General features: G+C 40.9%; 2 protein-coding genes and 1 non-coding gene across 3 annotated transcripts; all 3 read right to left on the reverse strand.

Moving 5' to 3' along the window:
- Positions 1 to 71: 71 nt before the first annotated feature.
- On the reverse strand, positions 72 to 5,385 carry LOC120292493 (callose synthase 11-like). The gene has a single exon (XM_039310698.1). The coding sequence runs from the start codon at positions 5,124 to 5,126 to the stop codon at positions 72 to 74; it is 5,055 nt and encodes a 1,684-aa protein (XP_039166632.1). The 5' UTR covers positions 5,127 to 5,385.
- Positions 2,388 to 2,467, reverse strand: LOC120293043. Its single transcript, XR_005550702.1, has one exon. It is a non-coding gene; the product is annotated as a small nucleolar RNA J33 (small nucleolar RNA).
- A 6,624-nt stretch (positions 5,386 to 12,009) lies between the features above and the next one.
- On the reverse strand, positions 12,010 to 13,649 carry LOC104441015 (CASP-like protein 1C3). The gene is made up of 3 exons (XM_039310998.1): positions 13,336 to 13,649; positions 13,106 to 13,208; positions 12,010 to 12,340 (listed from the first exon to the last, which is right to left on the reverse strand). Exons 1-3 carry the CDS (start codon positions 13,482 to 13,484, stop codon positions 12,119 to 12,121), a joined length of 474 nt encoding a protein of 157 aa, XP_039166932.1. The 5' UTR covers positions 13,485 to 13,649; the 3' UTR covers positions 12,010 to 12,118.
- Positions 13,650 to 20,049: the final 6,400 nt, after the last annotated feature.

Raw genomic sequence — 20,049 nt, forward strand, 5'->3', positions numbered from 1 at the left:
CTGTTAGACAAAACTAGAAATGTAAAAGTTCAAGGAATACTTAATGGTATGGAATTACCTCAAGTTGGACATCAGCGGGACCGCTGGCCTCTGAGAATACGGGATATATTTTTTTTTTTTAGGACTAAGAGAATACGGGATATTTGGAGGCCCCGTCTAAATGCTTCATTAAACAAGATTCTTATCTGCGCCACCTGGATTCCCGGCAACCATGAGAGCAAAGCCACAGGAGCCATCACAATAATTCCAAACAGCATATCATACAGCTGGGCCAACGAAACCACGGTACCCCACACCACAGTGGACTCCAAAAATGGTCTAAGTACCAGGGCAATGGATATAAGGCCCCATCCTGTGGGGACAAATGCAAGGAGGCCCTTGACAAGGTCGAGGAATTCGAAATGAGTGAACTCCAGCGATACGATGATCACAAAAAGCACGACCACAATGGCAAGAAGCTGTATGAGACGATAGTATTTGTGTTCCTTAGCAGCATATTTATCTCGAGCATATGCCATGATCACATATATAGCAATGGCCACACCCATGTATATCCATGATAGCAGGTATATAGCAATGCTAGTGTTACCCCGTGTTATACCCAACTGATGTACGACACCATACTGAAAAAGGAAGAATCGAAGGTCTAGAATGATCTCCAAAAGCTTGCCCCAACGTCCTGTCATCCTCAAATGGTCTTGTTCCTCGTCCCACCAGGTCTCCCAGCTCTGGTCCGCCTTAATAAACAACCCTCCACGATTCCATATCCACTTCATGAAATCATCGTAATCAATCACGGTCTTCAACCAATCAAAGCCTGAAGGGTTAAATATAAATGGCGACATTATCCACGAGACGACTAGAAACCAGCTGGAGATGGTCATGGGTATGTAAAAGAATGCGTCCTTGGCCATGGGGCTCCGTGAGGCATACAATACCAGAATAGCCCCGAGCTCGATGCCCTTCACGAAGTGACTGCGAGCATACAGTCGATAGTTCTCAGCGAAGCTTTTGTGCTCCACCACGAAACCACGGCCAGTGGCTTGGTATTTTGCACCCCCATGAAGAATAGTCCGACCAAAATAGTGCACGCGAGTCCCCAAAGAGAATGTGTAGAAGAATGAGGCAAGCTGCAACTGCATCGTAATGAAGTCCCAAACTGCTGGGAGGAATCCATGCTCGAGAGAGTTCTCTACAATCATTGGAAGAGCAGTCAAGAGGCCAAGCTGGACGGCAAACTGCTGGTTGAGAATAGCCCCGAGAGCTTCATTGTTGACACTATCATTAATAGCTCTCCCTTCGATGCCACTTAGAGCAATATACAGGCGACCCCACAAAAATGTGTAAACGGTAAGAACCACTATCAGTGAGTTGAAGTAGAACCCTACAGTTGTGTAGAAGACAGACAGCATCCGGAAAAAGTCTAAGCGGTGACCCAGCCTATACATGTCTCTGCTCAGAACTTGCTCACCATTGCCGCTAGCGACCTTGGCCTCAAATTTAGATATCTGATTCAACCCAACATCCCTTCCCTTACCCACTTGAATATATTCGTGGTGTGTTACATTCCCTCCTCTCAATGTACAGTTGAAGCCGGCAAATATATCCTCACTGATGTTGATCACCTTGGAAGCCTTGCTTATCCCTCCGCGGGTTAAGAACCAAAACCTATCAAAAACATCTGGGTGACCATAATGCATACGTACCTTCAAAGGGTTCGCCAGAACACGCTGCCCCAAAGTCACGAAACTCATTTCCTGGGCAGACATAAACCAGGCAAGAGAGGACACAGAGCCAGAGAAAACATTTTCACGTACTCCTAAAATCGTTGGCTTCCTGATCCCGTAAAATTTCTTAAATTCTTCCAACAGATTACGCATTTTGAGTGCCTCCTCAAAGTAATTGTCTTGGTTCATGTCGATGGTTTGGAGCGCATCCCCCCGAGTGAAGATTATTGCGTGGTTCTGATTCTCTGGCTTTCCTTCCCCAAGCTTCACAGGGCCCGGCAACTGGATCCGGTAGATCTCGACCTCCCTCTGCAGTTGCTGGTCGTACTTCACCAGAACGGAGTAAAATTCTACTTCTTCCCTCCCCGAGTGAACCTCATCAACGTATGCAACTCGAAGGGCCTCGTTCTTCTTCATAAGATACAAAATATCTTTGGCACGCTGGTCTTTATTTGCTTTCTGAATGCCATAGACCTGACAGGTGATCACATATGTGAACTTCATTAGGGCGCACGCATTCTCACTCCCCTTCAACAGAAGACTCACACCACTGGGTGCTCTATCAAGCGTCCGTGAAGCCGGCATCTGGACGGAAGGAGGACCATTCAAGCTGGCATTGGACCTGAGTGAATGATGAGAAGCGATGTTTTGTATACCCATCCTTATGTCCATCTCTGAAGCGTCGTCTAGATATGAAAGCATCTCAAGAGCCCTATAGTAGTACATCATCCCTCTCGCGGTGCGGGACAATGTCTGGCCCCTGTAAGATGCCCAGAGTCGCAGCTCTGTTGCCTTAGAATTCCAAATATCTTCCACATTCTCCAAGCCTTCTCTGCGCATCCTTTCCAAGAAGTTCACCCACTCATCCTCGTAGACCTTCTGCAGATAAAACAGAGTTGAAATTCCATCCTCGTTCTCTTTTCGAAGGCTGCCTTCTGCGTACAAGACATCTTCGTCGTAATAGGGAGTCAATACAGTGAAAGCCATCATCTTTTCCACGCGAGGGGCGAGAGGCATGTTCATGAAGAGCGAATTGCTAAAGAAAGCAATGCGACGCCTAGCCTCGAGATTTAATGGGACATTGTGCATTGAGTCCCTGGATGTAAGAATTGTATGTACCCGGCGCAGATGTCTGTAGAAATCAGGATCCTCAGGAAGCTCGACGGCATTTTCAAAGAGGAATCCTGCATCAGTGGCTTGGTCTAGGGGTGCCAGACCCTCCTGCTGCAAAGCTCTAATCGACTTCTTATCCTTTGGGAATTCTCGAACGGAAAGTTGGTAGAGAGCCTGCAGTACATTCACTATCTGGCTCATATCTTTTGTTTGGCTCAACAGAAGCTGAAGGAGTAGGCTTAATTTTGCATGAATATCTGTAAGAATTGTCATTTTATGAAGTTTCGTGATCTCCCCATTCTGAATATGCATATCAATACAATCGAACAACTTCATGACAATAGATTTCTCTTCGGTATAGTCTTTGATAATCGTGATAATTAAGTACTTGATGCTATCATATGCTTCGATAACAGCACATCGCCTATACTCGTTGACGCAAATCTTCAACCAAAGATACCGGTCAGAAAATTCCGCCAACTCACTTGCCTGACTCAGGGCAAGATGCAGCTCATTGCAGAGGAGAATACATGGCCAACAGAATACCCCAATCTTCCAACGGTTGGGCAGTAGCTCCAAAAGCTCAAATTCTCTGTCACTAATGAGATCTTCTTCCCTGAGAGTTGTAATAATTTCATTCCAAATCAATGCAAACCTTTTCCCTTCCACTTGACTGGAAACTATATTTTTGTAGGGCTGACCAAGACCATAACGCAGTTTCAGCCGCTGGATCGCATCACGCAACTTTTTGACTATCGTCGCTTTAGTACTTGAAGTCTGCTCCTCTGGCATTAGATTAAACTGTAGTGCACTAGCGAAAAACTGAAACCTAAGCCGCAGCTGCTCAATATTCCGTATTTCGCCCAAATGTGAAAACAGTCCAATCGTCGCACCAACAAGAGAAGAGAAGATAGAGTACCAAATTTGCAAGTCCATAAGGTATAGCAAGATAACAGGAGTCCACATCATTATTACAGCCATCCTATTATTAGGTTTACCGATGAACTTGTGCCATGTGTCCTTTACATCGGGAAGAGCTAAAAGAGACTTTGTTGGAGCGACTAAAGGCTTGATTTGCAGGAAATAACTGAACGAAATTTTGCTAACCAACACCACAACCCAAAAGAGCGCATACTTTATGTTATTCACAAGCCCTTCTCTCACGCCGCGACCCACAAAAATTCGAGTGTGGAACCACCATGTAAACAGATACAATATGGTCCAATTAAACTCTTCAATCCCGATCCGGATCCAAGGAAGAATGAAAAGCGCCAAGGCCAGCAACTCTGGAATTACGTACACTAACGCAGTCTTGAGATATACAACGATCCTCCGATCAGCCTTTTGGGACCAATTGCCATCAGCATTCTTCTGACTCCATATTCTCGCATAGAACACCGAAAACACGACTATCCAAGTCACGGCAACGAGACTCTTCAACACCATCCTCAACCCAAGAAAGAACGTCTCTCTCGAAACCAAACTATACTGCGTCCCCGCGTCGAGCACGGATTGCAGCAACCTAAGTCCACTCCAGGTGATAAACATCGTTAACAGCTTCACCTGCACATCCCTCCTCTCCAATGCCTGCCAGGGGTACTCGGTCTCCTCCCAAGCGGTGATTACCATCGCCTGCAGCAAGAGAATCAAGAAAACCCAGAGCCTATCGAAGCTACGGAAGACGTTCCAAAACGACCTCTGCTCCACAAACCCCGTCTTCCCCACCCTCTCACTCTTGCTTGCAGTTGCAAAGTAATTACAATTCAATTCCAACGGCCATTTCAGCGTCTTGAAACATCTCCTGCTCCAAAAGTACTCATTCAGATCATCGTAATTCCGCCAAGCGGAATGCGGGGCGCTCCCGTTCCTACTGTCCTCAACCTCAGTCTGAATGGTCTGATAAATGGGCATCACGACGGACTTCAAGAACGCATTTTTGCCGGAGAACTTGGGCAAGTATGGCCTGCCCGTGAGCCTATCAATCCTTTCCTCCAGAAAGGAGTTCAATTCATCGGCCATATGGTGAAACACATAGCAAATGCACTCGGGCATGAACCGCAAGTTCGCGGACTCGCCCCAGATGAGCAGATAGAGAGCCACGTACAGCAATTCGCGGCGGAGGGTCGGGACGTCGACGCGGAAGGCGGAGGAGAGCCCGAGGAGTTTGTGGCGCTTCCCGAGGTAGGAGCACCAGAGGGTGTAGTTGAGGAGGAGCTTCTTGCGGAAGGAGCGGACGACGCCAGGGTCGAGGGCGTCGGCGTTCCGCGGCGGGGGGTTGAGGCGCATTTGGGCGTTGGCGAGGTGGAGGACCAGGTGCTCCCGCTGGTTGCGGACGTTGTCGGCCTGGAAGCCGAAGAGGGCGGCCAGCCAGTCGAGGAGGTCGGGGCGGGCGCCGGGGGACCAGTCGGCGAAGGGCGGCCGGCGGAGGTCGTCGACGATTTGGAGGGCGGCGGAGGCGGCGCGCACCTCCAGGAACCGGAGGGAGGGGTGGTTGATGACGGTGCTGTGGATGGGGATGATGTTGTAGACCTCGTCCGGCGGCGGCGGCGGCCGCGCGTCTTTGGTCAGGCTCCCGCGCGTGGGCTTAGCCCGGTTGCGTAAGTTCGTGGAGTTGTGCGAGGAGCTTGCCCCGTTATGGAGTTCGGCCGTTGGCTTCATCATCACGGTGGCAACGCAGAAGCTGCTTCTGAGAAAGTGAGGGTATTTCAGTTCGAGATCGAGAGAGAGAGAGAGAATAATTGCATGCATGCTTGGAGGAGCCCTCGTGGTCGCCCACCCTATTCTTTTTTTTTTTTTTTTATTATAATTTTCTTTGGTCGATAAGCCTTTTCTCACCTCTGTTGACGTGTGTTCAGTTGACCGATGACCGTCGCGTCTTTCCTCTTCTTTGATTATTATTTGTCATATTATTCTGTGCTCATAATAACCGCCTTAAAAAAATGCGCACATGTGATTATTCGAAGCAATACCTAAAATGAGGATAGGAAGACGAGCGGGTTGTTAAGGAACATTATTAGAGAGAGAGAGAGTAGAACGTTATTTACAATTAAATTAACGAAAGACATTACTTATTTTCACATGCAATTATTGTAATTTTAAAAGGGCTTTAGGTATTACTATTAAGTAAAAATACAAAACGTGAATATTCCCCTAAATAGTGATATTTGTGCGTCACCCGTAACATGCGGGTGCTAACTACTAATCTTGACATAATTATAATTCCAGCCAATGGAGCATTGCCGCATGGCACTTGCGTTTGTCTTTCCTTTTTTTCTTCCATTTTCTTGGTTGAGCAGCTGAGCTGGCTTATTAGACATGGCACAAAATAATCTTTTTCTGAATTAATAACACAAAAATTTCAAATTATGTCCAATGTAATACAAATACCTTCAATTTTCTTTCACGTTACTAAAAATCTTAAATGTATCTTTTACGACACATGAACATTTGTTATCTCATAAAATTCTAAAATTATACATACCTAGATGAAAATGAAACAAAGGGTTAGGTTTTTTTCATAACACAAAAGAAATTGATATAATTGTGTAATAATAAGTGTAATTGGAGGGTTTTTTTTTTGCGGTATTTATTTTTTCTATATTTGCGATGGAATAGTTTTTCTTTCCAATGTGATGAATCCCCACTGGGTTCATCTGTCTCCTGCGAAGTGGGAAAGGGCGTACATTTGAAAGGTACCCCGTGGGGGCCACTTCTGTTGTTTTTTAGCTTTCTATTTTTTCTTTTTTATTTTTATATTTTGAGGAATACTTTGTTGTTTTTTAGCTCTCTTTTTTATTTTTTATTTTTATATTTGAGGAATATTTTAGAGCCCCCTCCCTCCCCCCGGCCCCCAACGACGAAAACGAAACCCCCGGGGTTGGTTGGGTTGGGGATTTGACAGAATTTTTGCTTGGATTTATTCTCTAGAGGCCAGATTTGCAATATTTTCAATGAAGATCTAAGGTAAAGCCGACCGTCTTTTTAGTTACGCCCTTGTCTTATTTATAATCTTAAGCCCCGTGAAAAAGCCAACATTTTTGCACACATTGCTGTCATGTCACATTATTTTAGGAGGAGCAAAAGGTATATTAAAAAAAAGTGTGGAGTCGAGTTGAACAAACAGTGCCTTACTTGAAAATTTCTATTGATTGGATTTGAATTGGGTCCATGAATTCTATTAGCTAGACAAAACTGGTACGTAGTTTTAATTAATGCGTTTAATTTTGTTTTTTTGAAGATTTTTTCAATGTCGGCTTGGACAAAGGGTTGGAATGGGCTGCCAACCCACCAAAAATAAGCCCTAGAAAATTTCCACCGATTTTACTAAATCGTTAGTGTAATTTGGTTGCTTGATTTGCGCTCATTTCATAGTCCAATCAAAGTTTTCCATCCCATGAAAAATAGGGATTTGCAACTATGACGAATAAATTGTTCCTACTACAATAAGCATGAGTCATTCAAATTAACTTCTCATTGATTTGATCTACTCTTTTTGCATACCTATTGTTGACACATAAATTTTGACTACCCTAGTCATTTATTTATTGCATAAAAATTAGGGATTAATTTTTAGCCCTAAAAAATAGAATTAAGTTGCATAGCATATAGTTTTAGAGCATTTTTTTTTATTTTATTTGCATTAAACTGGTGACGGATGGATTTGATTTGGTGGTTATGAACTTTAATTTAACAAATTAGGCGAGCTCACGAATGGAACAAATTGGCTCAAGCCTCGTATCTCGAAGAGATATTACGGACTCATCTTTGTGAAATTTCAAATTTGAAAAAAATCCTATTGTAATTTTGAAAAATCGGTGGAGAATATTCATTTTTTGCAAAGGAAATCTAGAAAAGATGTGAAAAAAAAATATTGTGTTTGAAAAATCTTCGTGGATATTAATTTGAAGAAAAAATAAAATTCTAATCCTTGGTCTATAAAAGGGATGTTCGCGTATGGTTTTGAAGATGCCACGCAATTGAAACACACGGTCACGGTTCATGAATGAAAAAGGGGGCTTTTCTCTCGTTCTCTTGAAAAAATTCAAGACAAAAAGAGAAAAAATTACTTTCTTCGTTTTTTAGGGTTTTTGGGGGGTTTTCCTCGTTTGTCTTCTGAGTCAAAAAGTCAGTAAAAAGGAAAAAAGGCTTTTTGGGGAAAAGAAAAAAATTACAGCAGAGTGAGAGAGACAGGTGAACGACGTGGGGGGCAGAAAAGCTGAAAAAAAAAAAAAGAAAAAGAAAAGGAAAAAAAGTGACTGTTCATCTTCTCCATGGTCCCCTCCGCCGGTCACAGCTGCTGACCGCTGCGCCCGTGCTGCTGTGGCTGCACCGCCGCGCCACCGCCGCTCCGCCAGTCGCCGGAGTTCCCCCTCAGCTGCGAGCTCGCGCTACTGTCTCGGTTCGCTGCCGCCGTCCCCTCGTCGTGCCAGAGCCACCGCCGCAGCGACCTGCAGCGACCCGCGAAGTTGTCGCCGTCCCGCCTGCTGCCCGAGCCACCGGCCTCCACCGCACCAGCCGCGATCTGCTCGTTCCGCGAAGCCGCCGCTGCTCCTGCTCCGCCTGACATGCAGCCCGTTCGCCGACGCTGCTCCTGCCTGCACTCGCGCGCCTCCGCCTCTGCTCCGACGACCCGGCGTTGTTGCCCTGTTCGTTGCTGCCGAGCCCTATCCGAGCGACACCACCGCCGCGCTTCGTTGCTGACCAACGACCACGCCGGCTGTCTTCCGTGCCGAGCGACGACCATCCGCCGATTCGGTTCCCATCCGCGAGCAGCTCCGTCTGCCGGACCACCGCCGCAGCAGCCACCTCCGTGCCGCACCACCGCTACCTCCCCGCCATCGTCCGCCCGCCGCCGCCCTTCAACGGAACGCCGGTGACCAGCCGCCTTTGGGTGACCCACCACCACGAGCTGCCAAGCCGTGGGTGAAAAAAAAAGGAAAAAGGGAAAATCAATCTAGGTAGTTTTTTTATTTACTTTATTATATTTTTTAGTAGAATTATTCCTTAACGTATGATTGAGACTCTGACATGAAATAGTTTATCAAATTAGGGATTGACAGTTTGATTTTTGCATCCCAAATCCGACTCGTAATTGCTTGAAAAATCGCCAATCCGATCTCACGCTTGAGATTCGATTAATTGTTTATTTAAAATTGACCAACCTGATTTCATGCGCAAGATATATTTCGTCAATTTTTGGTTATCAATCTTATCTTGCTCTGATTTACCGTCGTGTGGTTTGGGTCGACTTTGTTTTCATAGAAAAATTCAAAAAAAAAAAATCATTGATAGATTAGATTTGTTTTGGAATATTCCTCGCGTTATATTGCATATTTAGAATAAGAATTTTATTTCGAATTTTATTTTGAAAAAATAAAAATCCAAAAAATGCATTTATTTAGGATGCTAGTTTTTCTTTTTCTTTTGAATTGCATGTTTAATTATTTGACAATTTTAATTTCAAATTTCATAAAAAGAAAAAGGAAAAAAAAATAGAATTAGAGCATTCTTTGCACGTCATTGCATATTAAGATAAAATTACGTGTTTAATTTCAAGTTTTAGATAGATTGCATATTAGGTTAGAGATTACCAAGCTAAGATAACATCCCATTTTAAATTAAGATTTGGCCTGACCCAATTCTTAATATAAGTTGGATAGAATCTTAATTTAGCTAGATAATTTTTGCATTTTTCTAATTTCGAATTTCATGGAAAATATAAAAAAAAAATTTATCTTAGAATAAATCAATTTCATTTTTTAGTATAGACTGCATTTTATTTATGTCATATAGGTAGATTATATTGTCACGTCATATCATTTCATGTTAAATTAGTGACATTGCTTTGTATAAAGCATGACTCTCATTAAATAAGTGAAGAAAAAAAGAAATTACGTGTTAATTAGAAATTATATCTAGGATTGTCGATGTGAATTATAATCTAACATTACAAATGCTTTCGTTGCATAAGTATTGCAATTTATTCACTACTTTATCTGGGTGTTAAATTGGTGGTTTGCGCGCCCACATGATCGCCTCACATGTTAGGGAGGTGAATTAAAATCAATTCAAGCTGTAAACATTTTTTTCAAAATAAAAGAGAAAGGTACTAAAAGAGTATTAGAGAAATTTAGCATAACTAAGTCCTTGAACTCACAATCTCTGGTTTGTAGAAGTAAATAAATCTTTGTAGAAGTAAATAAATCTCTCATTATTTTACTTAGGTGTCTAATTGACTTACCATAAACCGATTAGTGGTGACTCCCTTTTACATGCTAAATATTTGAACCTAAGTTGCAAAATATCTGGTATCACATCTCAATATCGCTTAGGAGAACTCTACAGAGAGGTTTGGTAAGTTAGACTTAGTAGTCCATTCACCTAATTTTAGGTGGTGCATCTGAAAATTTGGTCGTGACACTTATCTAAACATATTTTGAGCTAAAACTTAGCTCACTATATTCACTGATTTTCTCCTTTTTTCTTACCTTATATGTCGTCAAACAAAATCCATTTTAACACATACTTTAGATTATGTCGCGAGCCATCATGAAAAACGTAAAACTCGAGTCAGTTTCACTTTATTTCCTATAAACTTCCAAAATTATATATCCAATGACTCAATCAACATGTGTAGTAAAATTGTTGTAAGAGATTACTTCATTAATGCATACAATATAACCGATCCTCACTCGTACATGTTACATGCCCCCATAGGGTAGCATCGAAAATAGAAGTATACATAAATGTAATGCAAAAATTTAAGTACGCGCTAGGAGTTGATAGTACTAGAGCCTAGGGTTTGAGTGCGAAGAGAGAGCGGAGGGAGCATAAGAGGAGGACGAGGTAATCGCTGCCGCGACAAAGCCAGCGATGAGAGCGCCCCGGTGAGAAAGGTACTAAAAGAGTATTAGAGAAATTTAGCGTAACCAAGTCCTTGAACTCACAATCTCTGGTTTGTAGAAGTAAATAAATTTCTCGTTATTTTACTTAGGTGTCTAATTGACTTACCATAAACCGATTAGTGGCGACTCCCTTTTACATGCTAAATATTTGAACCTAAGTTGCGAATTGGTATAGGCTTAGGAGAACTCGAGGTAAGTTAGACTTAGTAGTCCATTAACCTAATTTTAGGTGGTGCATCTGAAAATTTGGTCGTGACACCTATCTAAACATATTTTGAGCTAAAACTTAGCTCACTATATTCACTGATTTTCTCCTTTTTTCTTACCTTATATGTCGTCGAACAAAATCCATTTTAACACATACTTTAGATTATGTCGCGAGCCATCATGAAAAACGTAAAACTCGAGTAAATTTCACTTTGTTTCCTATAAACTTCCAAAATTATATATCCAATGACTCAATCAACATGTGTAGTAAAATTGTTGTAAGAGATTACTTCATTAATGCATACAATATAACCGATCCTCACTCGTACATGTTACATGCCCCCACAGGGTAGCATCGAAAAGAGAAGTATACATATATGTAATGCAAAAATTTAAGTACGCGCTAGGAGTTGATAGTACTAGAGCCTAGGGTTTGAGTGCGAAGAGAGAGCGGAGGGAGCATAAGAGGAGGACGAGGTAAATCGCTGCCGCGACAAAGCCAGCGATGAGAGCGCCGGTGAGAAAGGTACTAAAAGAGTATTAGAGAAATTTAGCGTAACCAAGTCCTTGAACTCACAATCTCTGGTTTGTAGAAGTAAATAAATTTCTCGTTATTTTACTTAGGTGTCTAATTGACTTACCATAAACCGATTAGTGGCGACTCCCTTTTACATGCTAAATATTTGAACCTAAGTTGCGAATTGGTATAGGCTTAGGAGAACTCGAGGTAAGTTAGACTTAGTAGTCCATTAACCTAATTTTAGGTGGTGCATCTAAAAATTTGGTCGTGACACCTATCTAAACATATTTTGAGCTAAAACTTAGCTCACTATATTCACTGATTTTCTCCTTTTTTCTTACCTTATATGTCGTCGAACAAAATCCATTTTAACACATACTTTAGATTATGTCGCGAGCCATCATGAAAACGTAAAACTCGAGTAAATTTCACTTTGTTTCCTATAAACTTCCAAAATTATATATCCAATGACTCAATCAACATGTGTAGTAAAATTGTTGTAAGAGATTACTTCATTAATGCATACAATATAACCGATCCTCACTCGTACATGTTACATGCCCCCACAGGGTAGCATCGAAAAGAGAAGTATACATATATGTAATGCAAAAATTTAAGTACGCGCTAGGAGTTGATAGTACTAGAGCCTAGGGTTTGAGTGCGAAGAGAGAGCGGAGGGAGCATAAGAGGAGGACGAGGTAAATCGCTGCCGCGACAAAGCCGGCGATGAGAGCGCCGGTGAGCTGGTCGCAGAACTTGGGGACTTGCCCACAAATTGGTAACCAACCGGCATGGCTGTTCCCTTTCTTGCCCACCTCGCCTATTGCCACTGCAGCTGAAATGCTGGAGCTCAGGAGCATTGCAATGACCTAGGGATAGAGAGAGAGAGAGAAATCATATGCAGCAGAAAAGACTATCGTGAAATTTAAAAAGAACGAGAGCAAAATGTGCAAAATGATTGTTTGCGATCAATCAAAAAATAGACTCGACTGCACGCAAGTTCATGTGATAATCCCCATAAATGGATACCGCAAGCCTGATATAAACCTAGATCGTCTGAGGTAAGTAACTTATATCGTAAGATCTCAAAAGACCCACAACAAGATTTACCCAATCAATGGTTTTCGATGGATTTTAGGTTCACATGAGCTGAACTCGTGCAAACATTTATCCATCCACAAAGTGGTGGAATTAGCTTATTACAGTGCAAAGTGAAGTGATAGGCATCGGATGACACTATCCAAGAAGATGAATAAGTCATATCATTACTAAATTATGATTGGTTCTATTCATCACGTCAATAATGAAATAAATTTAGGAAATATGTATATATATCTCCTTTCCTCATATCCTAGGTGGAGACACATTTTCCGAAACGGTTATCAATTAGACACATTGAAATCAATCCTAGTAACGATATTTAAATTACTTGACCTTGAACATATTTTCCATGTAGACAAAAAATTGCCAAGTGCCAAGAAGTTGGAAACATTCTAGTCTGCCTAAAAGATCGAGTCGCCTGCTTAAACCCTATAAGCCAGCAACTCCATGGGTCATGCGTTGCTTTTTAATCGAGAGAATCCATCGAAAGAACACACACCAAGAACTGAAAGAGCGTTCGGAGACTCACTTACCACATCCATCATCATCACAAGTCGCCAGAACACCGGCTTACAAGATAGCAGCAGAGAGACCAAGCTGTACCCGCCAGCAATGGCTTCTGCAATCACAAAGTACCTGCGCCACCGGAATCGAAATATGAACAAGAACCCCACTAAGAAACGAGTGAGAGAGAGAGAGAGAGAGAGAGAGAGAGAGAGAGGAAATGAAAGCTTTATGTACATGTGAAGGTTAAAGAGCTTACACGAATGCTGATGTGTAGCTGTACTTGGCATCGAAGCTCAGGTTGAGAACCTTGGCAGTCTCGTGGCTGGTGACCATGACCGCGATGGCTGCAGCCGTCGAGCCCACAGCTAGCAGCCTGAGCACTAGCGAAATCTTGGCCTTGGTCATGGAGTCTCTCGGCTTTCAGGCGGTGGCGATCGGACTGAAATGCGACCAAGCTACGGCGAGGCCTGTACTTAAATGTCTGAACACCCGATCACTCTAGATTTGAGGGAGAGATAAGAGGAGGCGAAGCGTGTTACTCGCACTGTTAATCAGATAATTCGTTTTGGAGGGCGGGTTTCGGACATCGATTTGGAAGAGCCATGTCTGGATTTCGGGAGTTGTTTATACATGCTGAAGTGCATACGTGCAGCTGTACTAGGTCAACTGCCCGATGCCTCTCGTCCGTTCGTTCGAGAGCGAGTGCGGCTGCTTCGGCGCTCTCTCCAGCTGCAATCTTTTCCTTCCTCCGGTGTCTGGTTGAACTACCAAATTTCAGCACCTGCCGAGGCCTTTCGTCGCGCGCCGCGTGTGGCCGCGAGGCTCCAAAACTGAGGCGTCGTGGTCAGCGCTTTCTCTTCACTTTTGGCAGATCTCTGCTAAATGCTCTAAAATATTGAGGGAGGAGGACGAGAGGAGTGGAAACTGGAAAGTCGGAATTCTATAGTTAGGTGACCGTACAGGAAAATGCATGGTGCCCAGCAGGAAAATTTTTAATTACACCTACCACGGCTACGTACACCTCATCGGATTTAACTAATGCGAGGGAAAGAATCCTAGAATCTTCATTTTTGGAGGCACATATTTGAATTTCTACATCAATTAAGAGTGGAATGGTACAAACAATCCATGAACTTTGGTTTAATATTTAATACGATTCATAAATTTTATATTTTTTAATGCGATTTTTGAATTTCCTGAATTTTTAATTTATTTAATATGGTATCTGAATTTTTGATATATATTTTATTTAGTTCCTAAATTATATGAAAATATTCAATATTATTCTTCCACTCATTCAAAGTTCTTATTTGAGGCATTTCTTGAAAATGACCCAAGAGTCTTCTTCAACACATTGAAAGGTTTTGTTGTCTTGCATTTCCATGAACATACATAAAGCGACTCCGAAATAATTCTCATTAGAAAAGAATAAATTACCAGTTTTTTTTTCATTTTCAAGGACTCGTCAAAGTCCAGCAATCTTATCAGCCCAACATAACTGAATATTTTTCAAACGGTTATGAACATTTTATTGAGAAAAAATCGGAGGGAGCTCAATCATGGTTCATCGAGGATCTGCATAGGTTACAAGTTAGTTTATCAGCGAAATATCCAGTTTTTCGGGTAGTCTCTCAAGTTGCATAACCATGTCACTATTTGGATTTTCATTATATTATTAAGGTCATAATATATGTACTTTTTGCCTATAAAAAACTCTATGCTTTACGATATTTTCCTTTACGCTCTAGAAATCTGCAGTGCAAATGAAGAAGCATGAGTCAAAGTAAATAAAGCTGGCAGTAATTCGCATTTACCATCTCGAAAGATAGCCTGCAGATGAGAAGCTTTATCTCTGCAAAACTTCTCAAAAAGTTCTTGGAACTTGGTGGTTTCATTCTGTTTTTACACTACATATTATGGTTGCATCGGATAAAGTCATCTCTAAACGAAAACATGTTCCCACGGTTGACCTCATTCAACACAATAAATACAATAGTTTTCCTCAATTATGTCGAATCAAGCTATGCAAAGGTCTTGTGAAAAATCGGCATTTTATCTTCCCTAATTATGACAGTTCATTTTAACTGAAAGTAATCCCAAACTCTTTGTCAAGATAGTACATTTTTGGGGACATTACCTAATCGATAATAATGAAATTTCTAGTTCATTGTTGATCTAGCATGGTCTCCAAGGTCAAGCCACATGAAAATAATTTCCGATCTATTTGCTTTCACCTGTTTTTGTAGATGGCCTCTCTACGACGGAAGGCTAATTTCATACACGAAAACTGGGTCCGGACACTACTTGATTTTAAATGAAGAAAACGCAAGAGAATTTTTTTTTAAAAAAAGTGTCCATATTTAGATTTTATGGGCCAACTAGACAGTACCCGCCTAGAACGGGCCATTTAACGGGCCCATTTTTATAACCGGACCATCTTTGTTAATTGGACCACCTCAATCCTTAAATTCCTCTCTAATCAAAGGCTTAAGCAGGTCGTCATCAACCACATAGGTTGACCTACGCTTTAAGAAAGCATGGTCTTGACTTTTCGCAGAAATCCGAGCAGGGTCACGCACATGTTCGATTCTTCAGTCCACCAAATGTGAAAACTTTGATGTTCGAGTCGAACATCCTTCTCAATGGCTCGTGCCTCACCTAATCCATGAAATTGCTAGGATATTTCGCAGGTCTGAGATTTATTCATGTATGTAAGCTTACGATAAAAACAAAACTAGAAGCCAACGCAAATATGATTCTGAACATTTCACGTTCCGTCTATAAATTGAAGTCTTTCGTTAATTGTACGATGAGGACTAGGAGTAAACCATTGAAGGAGACCCACATGTATGAAAATGGAATTTCAGACGTGGGATCGGCGACAAAGATAAGGGGCCGGACTCCATGAAAGCTCATGGAAGTTGCAGAGATGCATCGGCTCCAATCCTGGTCGGTCCAAAGAGCATGTGAAAATCGATACATGAGTCTCACGATGGTCCCTCCTCGTGCTCATGTCTTTCCTTTGAGTGAGTTGCAAGTCAAGAATTTGATTCCTGATTCCCCTTCTAGAGTTTGGAAAATTTGCGAAAAGAATAAAGTTACACTGAATTCTTGGCCCCTCGGAGTTTGTCCAGTCGACAGGGAGCCCCGACTTTTAGATGGCCAAGTGAGCTAGGTAACGCAATTTCATCAAAGTCCCAAATGGTTGGGACAGAGTTGAGAAATTTAACAAGAGATTTCAAAGGGCACGATTGCACGAGTCATGAAATTCAAGATGAATGCCCGACGGTCAGAAAAAGGCGATCGGCACCCTTTAGTCCTTCCCTCGGACTTGCATTTGTCTTCTCTAGAGATTCCAACCGGGGCCGAATCATGGAGCGGACTCTCCTAAGCACTTTTATCGTGGGAACTCAGTACTTGCATCGTGATAAAGTTAAAAATTAATCATTTAATTAGTAACGATTTGCCTAGTGATTTGCCTCGCGAACTACATATATACACGGACGATTGAGCTAGTCCAACAAAAAAAAAAAAATCTCCTTGCCAAAAGTTCTTCCGGTTCTTGAAATAGCTTAATTCATCCGGAAACTTAAAAGGGTGTCCAAGGTTGTTCTTTGTAATCCCTCCTGCAAGAGATTATTGAAAATATCAACGGAAGGTTGTGCTTTGATTTGGACAACCAAGGACATGAAAATGGTTGGAAGTTGGTCACCTAAGTGGGGTCGATTTTGGTAATCTGCAATGCTACAAAACCGGGCCATCTTTGTATATTGGATCGGCTCAATCCTTAAAATTCCTCTCCAATCACTGCCTTAAAATGGTCGTCATCAACCCCATGGGTTGACCAAGGCTTCAAGAAAGCATGGTCTTGCCTTTTCGTGTGGAAGCCCCATCACCGTGGCGGCCCAGGTTCGATTCTTCAGTCCACCGAATGCAAAAACTTCAATGTTCAAGTCGATCAATCTTGCTCATGGCTCGTGCCTCCCCTGATCCATGAAAGTAACGAGATATTTCGCAGGTCCAAGATTTATTCATGTACACAAGCTCACGATAAAACAAAATTAAAAGCTGGCGCCAATGAGATTTTAAGACCGAACCCTAATGCTTAGCAAGAGCAACCGATTGTATCTAATAAAAAGCTTGAACAATTCACGTTCGTCCCTCCAGATTTCAAAATAGGTCGTTTGTTAATCTCCAAGCTTGTTGTGAGATAGATATAGAAGAAGGAATGAATTGATGAATGAAAGTGGAAGAACTAGAGGTTAACCCCTTTTCGTTAACTGTACGATGAGTACTTGTACAACATTTGATCCTCTGAATTGCTAACTAAAATATGAATCGATAGGACAAGTTATGAAATTTAGGGGATTCTGTTATATCATATCAATTATTTGGTGATTGTAATAATAAAATTGGATATATTTATATTATATCATTTATTGTTGGAGATAAATGGCACATCAATATAAAAGAATCACAAATTTTATAAATGGAGATTGTAGAAATCTCTCACGATACTCTTGTCTACTTTATTTTTATCTACTTTTTAATTTTATTTTCCTCTCTTTTTTCATTTGTTTCTTTTTTTATTTCTTTCTTCCCCTTCCATTATTCTCCAATAAAATTTTATTAAATAGAAAGCTGTAATAATATACCTAAAATACCAAAACACTTAAAATATGTAATAAATATATATTTATATATTGAATTTATATTATAAGATAAAATTAAATTGAATATATAAATAAAAATAAGATTAAATTAGAAAAATAATTTTTATTATTATTTTGAATTTCTCATATTAGAATTTAAATCTTATTCATATTGATATATAATTTTAAATTTTTAAATTTAAGAAGTTTATTATTTGAGAAAAATAACTTTCCTTTAAGAGATATTAGAAATCTTATTTACCTTTAACCCACATTTTCATAAAAAGTTTAATCGATCTATATTCCTCTTATAGTCAATTTTGTCCTATCTTAAATATGCATCAAACGTAAGATAAATCTTATCTTATCCTGACCGCCAAAAGGCAGCCTAGGAGTACACCATTAAAGGAGACCACATGCAAGACGTGGGGACGACGAAGATAAGAGAGGTCGGACTGACAGAAAGCTCATGGAAGTTGCAGAGATGCATCGCGTCCAGTTCTTGTAGGTCCAAAGAGCATGTGAAATCGAGACACGGAGGCGTACATGGGGTCACATGATGGTCCCTCCTCGTGCTCGTGTCTTTCCTTTGAGCGAGCTGTGAGTCAAGAATTTAATTCACAAGTCCCCTTCCACAGTCTGGAAAATTTGCGAAAAGAGTGAAGTGACGCTGAGCTCTCGGCCCTCGGAGTTTGTCCAGTCGATGGCGAGCACTGACTTGTAAATGGCCAAGGGGGGCTAGGTAACGCAATTTCGTCCAAGTCTCTAATGGTTGGGATAGAGTCGAGAAATTTAACAAGAGATTTCGAAGGGCACCATCGCACGAGTTATGAAAGTCAGGACGAATGCCTGACGGTCAGAGAAGAATTTGTCTTTTGGGGCCAAGTCATGGAGCGACTCTCCTAGGCTCTTTCAATGCGGGAATTCAATACTTGCGTCATGATAGAGTGAAAATTGACCATTTCATTATTAACGATTTATCTAGCAATCCACCTCCCGAATTACATATATACACGGATGATTAAGCTAGTTGAACGAAAAAATTTCCTCCTTGCCAGAAGTTCCTCCGGTTCTTGATATAGCATAATTCATCCGGAAACTTAAAAGGGTGCCCAAGGTTGTTCTTCGTAATCCCTCTTGCAAGAGATTATGGAAAAGACCGATGGAAGGTTGTGCTTTGATTTGGACAACCTTGGACATGAAAATGGTTGGAAGTTGGTCACCAAAAGTGGGGTCGATTTTGGTAATCTGCAATGCTACAAAAGAAGAAATTCATCCTCATCACCAATAAACATTCTGGAGGATATACATATATTTTATATTTTGTTAAAAATACGTTTGAGACACTCGATAAGTAATTAAAGGGGAAAGTATGGCAAGTTTTCAATGCACTGGCCGATCGTCATGATAATATGCACAGTCAATTTCATGAAAAATAGAATGTTTCATCATTAAAAATGTTTGATTACTATTGATAGATGCTACATTGGAATGAATGACCTATTATCACATTAGATGTGACTAACCCATTGGAGATTCCCAAAATGAAAGGATCAGAGTTTTTGAATTCGTGCCATTTAAGGTCTAGGAACAAGCCACTTTTCTACCGAGGACGTTGAAATTCATTCTCTTCACCAATCAACATTCTAAAGGATACATATATTTATATTTTGTTAAAAATATGTTTGAGACATGAATAAGTAATTTGAACAGTAAAGTATTGCAAGTTTTCAATGCACTAACTATGCTCATAACATGCTTGATCAATTTCATGGAAAATCGAATATTTCATCATAAAAGATGTTTGGCTATTATTGGTAGAAAAGATTTTTTTATACATATTTTTTGCCAAAAAAATCAAGATGCTACCTTGGAATGATGACCTTTTATCACATTAGATGTGACTAACCCATCGGAGATTCCAAAATGGAAGGGTAAGAGTTTTTGAATTCGTGCCATTTAAGGTTTAGGAAGAAGCCACTTTTCTATCGAAGACGTTGAAATTCATTCTCTTCACCAATCAACATTCTAGAGGATACACATATTTTATATTTTGTTAAAAATATGTTTGAGACATGAATAAGTAATTTGAACAGGAAAAATTGCAAGTTTTCAATGCACCGACCGTGCTCATAACGTGCTTGATCAATTTCATGGAAGATCGAATATTTCATCATAAAAGATGTTTGGCTATTATTGGTAGATAAGATTTTTTTTTTATACATATTGTTTGCCAAAAAAGTCAAGATGCTACCTTGGAATGATGACCTATTATCACATTAGATGTGACTAATGCATCAGATATTCCCAAAATGGAA

Source organism: Eucalyptus grandis, chromosome 4 (genome assembly GCF_016545825.1).
Source record: "Eucalyptus grandis isolate ANBG69807.140 chromosome 4, ASM1654582v1, whole genome shotgun sequence".
In the NCBI taxonomy this organism is placed as follows: Eukaryota; Viridiplantae; Streptophyta; class Magnoliopsida; order Myrtales; family Myrtaceae; genus Eucalyptus; species Eucalyptus grandis.

Excerpts from the sequence above, each read along its gene's own strand:
- LOC120292493 (XM_039310698.1), bottom strand. The coding sequence starts at position 5,126 with ATGCGCCTCAACCCCCCGCCGCGGAACGCCGACGCCCTCGACCCTGGC.
- LOC104441015 (XM_039310998.1), bottom strand. The coding sequence starts at position 13,484 with ATGACCAAGGCCAAGATTTCGCTAGTGCTCAGGCTGCTAGCTGTGGGC. Across the intron at positions 13,209-13,335 it reads AGCTACACATCAGCATTCGT|GTACTTTGTGATTGCAGAAG; the intron begins GTAAGCTCTTTA and ends CCGGTGGCGCAG. Across the intron at positions 12,341-13,105 it reads TTGTGATGATGATGGATGTG|GTCATTGCAATGCTCCTGAG; the intron begins GTAAGTGAGTCT and ends CTCTATCCCTAG.